Source organism: Symsagittifera roscoffensis, chromosome 5 (assembly GCF_963678635.1).
Source record: "Symsagittifera roscoffensis chromosome 5, txSymRosc1.1, whole genome shotgun sequence".
In the NCBI taxonomy this organism is placed as follows: domain Eukaryota; kingdom Metazoa; phylum Xenacoelomorpha; order Acoela; family Convolutidae; genus Symsagittifera; species Symsagittifera roscoffensis.
In genome coordinates, this window is record NC_087066.1 from 46,632,411 (window position 1) to 46,643,404 (window position 10,994).

The 10,994-nt window shown below is 32.2% G+C and overlaps 1 protein-coding gene across 3 annotated transcripts in view; it reads left to right on the forward strand.

The window, feature by feature from the left end:
- Positions 1 to 10,665, forward strand: part of LOC134845944 (aminopeptidase N-like) — a 30,495-nt gene extending 19,830 nt beyond the window's left edge. For 2 of the 3 annotated variants that reach the window (XM_063863080.1, XM_063863081.1), the window contains exons 13-15: positions 44 to 285; positions 7,457 to 7,663; positions 10,290 to 10,665. In XM_063863080.1, the coding sequence (XP_063719150.1) occupies positions 44 to 285; positions 7,457 to 7,663; positions 10,290 to 10,463 (623 nt within the window). In that variant the 3' untranslated portion in view covers positions 10,464 to 10,665. Of the gene's footprint in view, positions 1 to 43; positions 286 to 7,456; positions 7,664 to 10,289 lie in introns of those variants that run through there. The other variant, XR_010162768.1, reaches the window with a different exon arrangement.
- The last annotated feature ends 329 nt before the right edge of the window (positions 10,666 to 10,994 follow it).

The window sequence follows — 10,994 nt, forward strand, 5'->3', positions numbered from 1 at the left end:
ACAAAAACAGAAGTATTATCTAAATCTAAAGTTTATTTTTCAGTGGGAGCCCTGAACGAATCATCGGAGAGGGTGATGGGAAGTGGGTTCGGGTTCCACGTAGACATCCACGACTACCAACTGTGTGCGGCAGCCAAGGCAAAGAGCACTGACTTCTCCCATCTATTGCACCAGCTGTTTCTCAGTGGACAAGTGAACCCTCAGCTGAGAAGTCGACTCATCAGGGGCTTCGCTTGTACCAATGACGCCACCTTGTTCAATCACATCCTCGATCAGGCAATTGGGGTGAGTGAGAATATAATAAAATTAATAGTTATAATAATTATAAATAAAATAATAAATTATGTATAATAATATAAAAAATATATTTTTAAAGTCTAAACAAAAGTTTTTTAGAAAATGAATAAAAAGAGAAAGAGTGTGGCCAGGGGCGGATATAGGATTTTCTCGCGGGTTTTCAAAAATTGTTTGAAGTTTTGTCGAATTTTTTGTTAGTTTGAGCAAATTGATTTTCCGAGCTCTCCGCGAACATGGAATGGAAATTGGTCCGAAGAAAACAGAAAAAATCACCACCATGAGCACGCGAGCACATTCATAGGCTGAATAGTCCTTCCCTTTGGGATTTTTAAAAATGTTTGATAAGTTTTCTTGACTTTTAGTTAGGTCCGCTAAATTGATTAAGCGAGCTCTCCGAACACACCGCAAAGACCCTATTCATACAAAATTTTCACAAAACTGCCGTCAAAAAAATTATGTCTAAGCTGACGTCTTTGGTCAATTTTTTTTGGCCCCGCTCATAAGTGCAGACAATACTCATAACTTTGCATGTTGTCTCACTCAGTTGACTACCTTTTTAAAATTGAGTTAAAGCGGATATAGAAGCAAAGGGAAGAAAACTCGGGTATTGGCCATTTAGCATGCAAGCTGATAAGCAGATGCGGCAACTTTTTGCAAGCATTCAAGCAACTTTTTGCAGGCATTTAAGCAATTTATTGCAGGCTTTTAACTGCTGGCGTACAATAAGCCTCTGTATCAAAAAAACTATGAGGCTAAAGGTATTTTTATCCTCCCGACCTGTCGAAGCTCCAACTGAACAGCGACGACCGCAAACAGAGTTTGCTGAAATTATAAAAGTACAACAAAGCTTCGATTCATGACTACACAGGGTATTGGCTTCTAATATTAACGAAATTTCGAAATTGCGAAATTACTCAAAAATCAAGTGATTGAAATTCTGTTTATAGAGACAAATTGCCGTCTTTTTGAGCTTAAGACTGATACAAAATCACTCAGGCTGATATCGCTTCTAGATATTCAATGTACGTGAATCTAAAAAACTCCAACTGAGTCTTATAAACAAAACGTCTGTGTAATAGTGAAGGTCCACTTTTATCAATGTCAGCCGCAAATTTTGGTTTTCAAATTATTTGTCTAATTTCAGTATGTTTTTCTAGTACTCAAATTCAATAAAAGCGCATTCTTTGTTTTCTGTTGTTCCGACTTTCGAAGAAAACGGAATATTTATGCTTGGTGTGTTTTTTTTCAGTCAATTTTCGGTGATCCAAATAATAGTTTTTGACAAGAAAATTGTATTCCCCATTGAAGATATTGACTACATGAAATCAAATATAAAAAGATATTTTAACTCCGATTGTTTTTTTTGCAAAGTTCTGGGAGTTTGAAAACTGCCAATTTAGCCATGCTCTGGACTAATTTATGCTCGTTTTGAAGATTTTATTCATAATTTTGAAAGCGTAATGCGAATTATTTATGCGCAGCAAATTATCCCGTACAACTAAACCGTTCATATTTGAATTGAGGCTGGCTGAGCTGATCGGTCGTATTAATTTTTGACTAAAATTTTCACACGTGATCTTTGATATTGTCCAAATTTCTTAGTTTTTCAATATTTTGTTTTCCCAAAAACTATTCGATATGCATTAAGGGGCAGTCGGAACATTCAGGGCTTTCAAATCGGCTTCAAGTTTCTCTTTTTTTTCCGCAGTACGGAGTGGCAATAGACACGTTAGACACCGCTGGAGTTGAAAAATTATATCCAAAAACTTATCCATATTTCATGGGTATTTGATTGTTCCGACTTTCGTGACATAATTTACGGAAAATTTGTGCTCGGGGTGGTTTTTTTCTTCAGACAAATTTCGATTTTTTAGCCATTTTTGACGGAATTTTCAAAAGTTATTGTTGTCCTAAGCTTAAATTTGAAGATATATATATATTTTACGTTTCATCGTTTTTTATAAAATTATGAGCTAATGGGGAATAAAAGATAGTTATTTTGGCCAAGTTGGGACAATTAACGCGCGATATATTTCGTGCTATTAATGCGTAAAGCGGATATTTAATCCGTTCTACAAATCTTTTGGTACTATAAAGCCCGTCCTATAAGACGTGTGCAGGGATGACTTATACAAAAATTCTCGAATTAAAAAAATACAAATTATATACATTTAATTTTTACAAGTTTTTGCTGCTCCATAGACCTCAAAAATCAGTCGGAACATTTAAGGTTTTGCCCCAATACGAGCAGTTTTGTTGATTTTTGCGATAACGAAAAAAATAGCGAGTTGGGTGAGAGGTGAATGCAAATGAAAACCAATCGGAAAATAAGTAGCTCGAATCACTTTTTTATAAAGTTTTTTTTCTTTTCCGACTTGTTTTTGTATTATGGTGATTTTGATCTCTAGGTTAATAATGTTATTTCAGAGTTTTCATAGATTTTTTTGAAATTACTTTCTGTGGCAATTAATTTTAAATTTCGTACTCAAACTTTCCTAATTTTTAGTTTATAATTAATTTTAGTTTTTTCGTTTTGGTTTTATTGTATAGCAAACTTCGATAGTATTTTTGATATGGTCATGCCGTAGATTTTCTTTTACAAGTTTTTGCAAAGTTTTCTTTTTATTCTTTTTTTCATCTGTTAGTTATGAGAAAAAAATGAATGTAAATCAACTGTGGAGCATGAATCCTTCTTATATCTTAAATGGATGTTGTTTTTTAAAAAATTAATTGCAAAAATAACTTTTCAGTTGACAATTTTTTCACAAAATTCATTTAATTACTTCAATTTCCGCATTAGATAAAATATTTTTTGAATTTCCAAATTAAGTTTGCGTCGCAAATGGTGCGAAGCTCTGTTTTGCTTCTGTTTTTAAGCTCTCTGTGTTGTTTTTTCGGTTGATTTTGCAAACAGCCAAATTTTCTCTCTGTCAATTTTTAACGTTTCAGGGATACTAATTCTAAATGGGTTTTTTGAATTTCCAAGTTTAAGTTTGTGTCGCAAATGGTGCAAAGCTCTGTTTTGCCTCTGTTTTTAAGCTTTCTGTGTTGTTTTTTTTGGTTGATTTTGCAAATAGCAAAATCTTTTTTTTTAATTTTTAAAAATTGCAGGGATACTAATTCTAAATGGGTTACTTTTGATATCTATTTGCAAAAATTGGCCGAATAGTTTGTTGTTTATTTTTCAAATGAAATTGTAGAAACAACTACACGCTTTAACGCAATTCTCTAAAGTTTCTCGTTCTCTAATTGAGCTCTCCTAATACAAATTGTTAAAAATAATTAATGTTTTCATGGAAGTTAAAAAGGTTCCTCAAACCATCCCCTTGCCTGTAATTTTATCAATCTAAACCTACGTGACTCTCAGTCTGAGAATGCAAGTGACTACCAGTCTGAAAATCGGTGTTCGGTGGCTCGAATCCCATATGCTTTTTTAGTTGTCTTTTTTCTGACTTGTTTTTGTATTATCAGTAATTTTTACCCTTGCGAGAAAATAATGTAACTCATTTCATTCAAAAAATTTTCTAGGAACTAGTTTTTTCTGGGTTTTTATAAGCTCCTTTGATTTTTCTCTGACAACAGTTTTTAAATTTTTTATTCGAACTTTGAATCTAAAATTTGCACGCTCAAAGACGTTTGCTTAGAATGCCTGTATTGAAAATTATCAAAAAATTTTTATCAAGAGAATGCAATTATGTTGGAAAATTTTTTTTTTCGCATTGAGTACTTTTCAATTTTTTCTAAAAAAACTTATGTTTTGCTTACAAGACTTTTACAAAATCAAGGGAATGCAAATCTTGCAAGATAGTTGCAAAAGATACAGTCTGAAAAAAAACGCGCAAAAAAACTAGATTCGATACACATCCCCATTAAGTCAGATTTCAGGACTGCATAGTGAAATTTCAGCTCGAAGATAATAAACGAGAAAATTCAATTTTCAGAATGGAGATGAATTTTGCATATTTTGCAAGTTTTGCTTTCGTTAGCAAAATTTTTGCAAACTAATTTTTGCATTGTAACAATGCTAGGGCATCCATGCATACCATCATCGATTACTCTCAAGTTACCGCAATTCGTTTTAACTCTATATCAATCCATTTTCAGACTATAGGAACCTGTTTTGAGACAATGAAGGCTCATTTTAAGAGTATCGCATCAAATTTTTAGACTCTTGTAACTAACTCCTTTTAGCACTCTTAAACGTAACGCCAAAAACTCTGTGGACACAGCGTTTTATTTTTTTTCGTTTCTGCATGCATAAGTCATTGTATAGCGGATACCGAAAATCAATAACGAAGTTCGATCTACTCTAAAATAAGGATAAAATCCATCCTTCATAAAAAATTTGCTTAAATGAACGATTTACTTGACATTGAATGTTGAAAAAAAAGGTTCATAGTGAACTCTTTAAAATGTTGGTAATAAGTGTTTGCGTTAGCAAATCTAATTGAAATTAGTTACCCCATAACTGCTCAACTTGATGTAAAAATCCTTTTTAAAAAAAGCTGAAAATTTTAAAAGTTTTAGATACGAATATGCAAGATTTCATCATGATATGTTATGAAAAGGCTTTAATATGATATATAATTTCAAAGTTTATCTCAGAGTGTTGTTGAAAAATATGAAGACCAGATTTATTTAAGTGTGACAAAAAAGGCTATGGCATCAAGATTTTAGACTACAAAAATTAGCTCCTTTTAGGACCACCTGTTTTTTTAAACATGACGCAAAAATTTCTATGGACACAACGTTTTATTTTGTTTCTGCATGTTTGAGATATTGTATTGCGGATACCGGACAATGGCTAACGAAACTTGTTCTACTCTACATAAGAGATTTGTTTAGGTCAAGGTCCAATCGACCCATTATCAGATTCTTAAGCAATGGCTAGATCTAAATGAACGATTTGCTTGACTTTGAATATTGAAAAACAGCTTGGCAGAGAACGCCAAAATGTTGGTAATATTTGTTTGCGTAAACAAATATAGTTAAAATTAGTTACCCCAAAACTGCCCGAACCTAGTAAATGTTCTAATTCAGATCTAAATAATATTTTTCAGACCTAAGTTTCAGATATGGAATGGGTTGTGGAATGGGTTTTAGCTACGAATATGCTAATTCTAAATGGTTTACTTTTGATATCTTTTTGCAAAAATTGGCCGAATAGTTTGTTGTTTATTTTTCAAATTAAATTGGAGAAACAACTACACGTTTTAACGCAATTCTCTAAAATTTGTCGTTCTCTAATTTTGCTCTCCTAATACAAATTGTTAAAATTAATTAATGTTTTAATTAATTAATTAAAGTTAAAAAGGTTCCTCAAACCATCCCCTTGCCTGTAATTTTATCAATCTAAACCTACGTTCTTTAACACTGCAGCAAATCTAATTGAATTTAGTTACCCCATAACTGCTCAACTTGATGTAAAAATCCTTTTTTAAAAAAAGCTGAAATTTTTAAAAGTTTTAGCTACGAATATGCAAGATTTCATTATGATATGTTATGAAAAGGCTTTAATATGATATATAATTTCAAATTTTATCTCAGAGTGTTGTTGAAAAATATGAAGACCAGATTTATTTAAGGGTGACAAAAAAGACTATGGCATCAAGATTTTAGACTACAAAAATTAGCTCCTTTTAGGACCACCTGTTTTTTTAAACATGACGCAAAAATTTCTATGGACACAACGTTTTATTTTGTTTCTGCATGTTTGAGATATTTTATTGCGGATACCGGACAATGGCTAGCGAAACTTGCTCTACTCTACATAAGAGATTTGCTTAGGTCAAGGTCCAATCGACCCATTTTCAGATTCTTAAGCAATGGCTAGAACTAAATGAACGATTTGCTTGACTTTGAATATTGAAAAACAGCTTGACAGAGAAAGCCAAAATGTTGGTAATATTTGTTTGCGTAAACAAATATAGTTAAAATTAGTTACCCCAAAACTGCCCGTACCTAGTAAATGTTCTAATTCAGATCTAAATAATTTTTTTCAGAACTAAGTTTCAGATATGGAATGGGTTGTGAAACGTTAAAATAACGCTTGGACACTTTAGGTATGGGTTATCTCAAATCAATTTTCAGATCTGAAATTTTGTTTCTCATGGTTATTTCAGATCTGAAAATATCGATTTCAGATTTAATTTCAGATCTGAAATTTTTTTTCATGGTTATTTCAAATCTGAAAAAATTGATTTCAAATTTAATTTCACATCTGAAATTTTTGTTCCTGGTCATTTCAGACGTGAAAAATTGATAATTTTGACACAATTTTTGCTACTTTTGATACTTTTGTACTTGATAGCTTCTGCTAGCTACTAGCAGCTACTCAGCAAAGTCTCCAATGGGAAACTGCCAAAATATGTTTCCCCAAGCATGAGATTAACATTGGAAACGTATAAGTAGCGCATAAAAGTCAAAAAATTGACAGGTCCTCTAACAGTTTTTGAAAACTTTTATCACAGTTGAAAAGAAATATAGTTAAAAAAAACGGTTTGTGAACTTATTCGAAAACTTTTTCTTAATTATTTTTTCTAAATTACTCGGAAATTTTAACCGCTAGTTAAACTTAACAAAATTGTGTATTGCAGAAACATCCAAAAAACAAATACTCAATTGTTTGCTCGAAATGCATAGAATATAATTTAAAAAAGGGTTTCTCATTTCTAATTTCAGATCTGAAATTTAGTTTTTCAAGCTTATTTCAGACCTAAAATTTTCTTTTTCAGATCCAAATTTCAGATCTGAAATTTTCAAGTTCTTATCTGATATCAAATAAAGAGTTTCAGATCTTGCGCAGAAAATCTCCTGTGTCAATCAAAGGCTGAAAAGTCTCAGCCCAAAAACAATAAAAGTTTTCCTAGGCTTTAATAAAAATTGTCTTAAACTTTCTTGAAAAGCTAAGAAAACTGCTTAATGAAATAAAGTATGACGCAATCTTAAATTATTATTTGTTAAAATTTCTATAACTTTAACAATAAATAATTTCAAGATTGCATCCTACTTTATTTCATTAATCGCTTTGTTGGAAAATCCAGAGTGCTTTAGCGCACTGATTTCATATTGTTTGTTAATGCTCTTGATTTGATAATGAATACAACAATTATTTTTAAACGGTTTGTTTTAATTATTAACATTAAGCGATTTTTTACAGGACATCAACGTTCCAGACGGGACCCAGTGGAAAAACGACGAGTTGGGCTACTTGATCATAACAGGGGCGGGCAAGGGCACCAATGCGGGCTTCAATGTAGTGTGGAACTACTTCTCAATTCCAGAGAAGTTTGACAAGTTCGGCTACAGATTCAAAGACTTCACCTTCTTCTTCAAGAACATTCTCTTTGCGGTCTACTCTGGTCAGGTGACTCAATTTTTGACCATATGTTTTTGTTCCGACCACTAAAGGGGCGGGAAGGAACTATGGCCTCAACCTGTGTTTTTTTGCACAATTTTGACCACCTCAATATGAAAGCTCAAGAGGGTATCATATCAAAACTCTATCGGGCTTGATTTGGATGTATATACAAAAAACTGTCCAATACAGAACAGGCCAAAAAATCATGAAATGACCAAAAAACAGTCCGGTACCGATTTAAGGTCACAACTTGACGGATATAGCCGGCTCTAATTTTCCTAAAATTTCGTATCTTCTGTAGGAAAGCTCGCAACACGTTGGCTCAACTTCAGTTGTCACTATTTTGTTGATTATGTTGTTAGAAAAGACTCTCGACCTACCGGTTATTAAAACAATTATTAATTGCGACTGTTTTTTTTTCAAACTGTATTGTATTTGACTCTTTTTACCTTATTTACCCCACTCCCATGGCGTAGAGAAAACACCAAAAAACAGAAAAATGTTGATAAAAAATTGTTTTCTAACAACATAGAAAAATCATCTTTCTTATTTTTAAATGGCTTAATTAAATCACCACAGTGGTCGGAACATATTGTCCTTCTTGCAAGGCAAGCAGCCATCCCTGTTTAAATAAGTCACAAGGTACCTCAAGGAATTTGGTGTCTCAATTTAGGCTCCTTAAAGAAAACTTGTATGGTTTATACTCGATTCGTAAGCAATTTTTTTTCAAAAACGCATGTCTTAATGCTTAGAAAAGTTGGTTTGGTTGTTTTCCATTTGCAGACTACATTAGAAGAAACTTGAATTGAATGACCAAATTTAATTTTACGAGAATTTTTTCATAATTATTAGTTTTCTTTCTGGCCTTTATATTGTTATTTCAGCGCGAAGTTAAATTTAGTTAAGTTAAATGCTTCTACTTTGAAAAAACTCCAAAAAAGCCCGTCGAGAGATGTTATCATGAGTGGTAATCTATTTTTGGGACAAATTATTATCAAGAGAAAGGACCGAAGCATGCAAAAATTGCAGGTGGGCACCGCAGGAAACCTAGTCATACCCCCTTTTTGTTATTATTTATAGGATGGGATTTTATTTATCGCGTTTTTCTCAAATTGGGTTGACTTCAGACGAAAAATGAAGATGAAACCTAATTAGAATAAAAGCATATATATTTCTATATAACTTTTTGACAAATTTCGGGCCGAAATTTTTACAACAAAAGCGGATCATTTTTCGTCTTTTTCGTCAGGCAAAAATTACGCCAAACCTACCGGATCAATTGCTAACAAAACTGTATCATTATGAGCCTATTATATAGCCCAAAAAGAAAAAAGTTATAATCTTCCAAGTTTGGTATAAATAAATTATTATTTTTGCCTAATAGCCAAAAAATAATACTTTTTTCTTCATAAAATACCAATTTCTGATTTGAAAACAAATTTCAAAACTTCTGTTCAAATTTTAAGAGATTAATTTTTTGGGCTACATCAGAGGCTTATTGTTCCGACCATTTAAAAAGCGGGGAGAAATTTTGTATTCGGGTGTCTTTTATTTTTTTTTGTTTCCCACGCAAAATCAGCTTGCACATATAATCATCGGAGAGATTTGAGTGATATATCATTTTTAAGCCCTTTCATTAAAGACTAAACAATTTTAATGACAAGACGAAAGTTTTCAAAAAGTTTTCCCTGTGTTGAAAAAATTGGTTAAAAAAATTTGATTTTTCGTCTAATTTCGAGTGAGCGAGCAGGCTTACAATAGTTTATTTTAAAAGCTTAAAAGCTTACAATTGCTTAATTAAAGCGGTAAAAACGGTTTTACTAAAGCGGTTTATTAAAGCGGTTTTACTCTGCGAATTTTTTTTTCTTTTTTAGTTTTTAACGCCTTTCTGGAAACAAAAACATCAAAGAGTCGAAAAAAAACTGCAAAAAAAACTTCGAAAACTTTTAGAACATTTTGAAAATTTTCGTCTTTCTACTTATTTTTCTTCAAATTTTTTTTCAAATTTGCTAATTTCACTAGGATTGTCGAATATGCCCAACCCAAGCTCTAGTTTCATGATCAGATTCTTTTAGCATACCACGCAGAGAAAACGGCTATAATTTGGATATTTTATTTCTTCTTAGACTATGGTTGGAACATTCTGTGCTACTTGCACAGTAACTAGCAATACATGTTTAAAGTAATTTTGTTAGCAGTCAATGCCGTAGTTCTGGCGTAATTTTTGATTGACTGAAAAGTCCAAAAATGGTTCGTTTTTGGTCATAAATTATGGGCCCGAGTTTTGCAAAATAAATTGCATCATATTATTTCTGTCAAAATTGATATCAAGTTTTTTCTTCATCAGTTTTTGTCTTAAATCAAAACAATTTGAGAAAACCGTGTATGAAATTTTAAATTTTATTCGTTTGTTCTCAGAATAATTTAAGTCAGCACTGTATATCTTTTTCAACAGAACTCTACATCAGACCCTTTCTGCACTATAAACGTAAACTGGTACTTTTTTTTTAGCAATTAAACCAAATTTTGTTTGACAAAAGAGCACAAGTTTTTTTTTCTGAAACAAAAGGTAACGACTATAGCTAAGAAAATTAAAACGATAAAAATTCAATGAAAATTCTGTTTTTATCAGGATTCGGAGTATGCACTGCAGAGCATGAAAAAATTCAACGAGACTCACTTTGACAAATTAGGAGCTGGACAGGCCGAGTTCTATCGGCTAATTGAACGAGTGGAAAATAACGTGCAATGGAGCAAATACGCCAGACCACAAGTCATCCACTGGCTAAACCAATTTTTTGACTGATCACTTTCAAACATTTGAAAAATTAACAAAATTCCAACTATTTTGGATAGATATTTTGATGTTCAGTAGAATAATGCAATACTGCACGCGCCTAGACTTTATTGATTTGACCTGTTTAGTTTGAGAATGCTAGAAATAGTGAAAATGAGTTACTCGTTTAATGTTTTTACTATGAATATACGTTAATGCAATGGTAATATAACTTTAGTTTTTCACAGATAATAAAAAAACGACGATAAGAAAAACTGGTTACGATCGAACTGTAGTTATCGTGGTACTTTGGGTTTTTCCAGTGATTTTCATGATGAAAAGTTTTAGGTTCTCAGTGCTATCTGTGGAATTCATAAGACCTTGTTTACATACATGTCTTGATAATTGTTTGTTCGCAGCACAATCTGGATTTCTACTGCCATGCATTATATTGGACGATCCGAAACCATGAAAGAGTTGAAATCAGGTGCGGATCTAGAATTTTTTCGAGGGGGGGGTTTCAAAAAATGTTGAAAATTCGGTCAACTTTTTTTAGGTTGA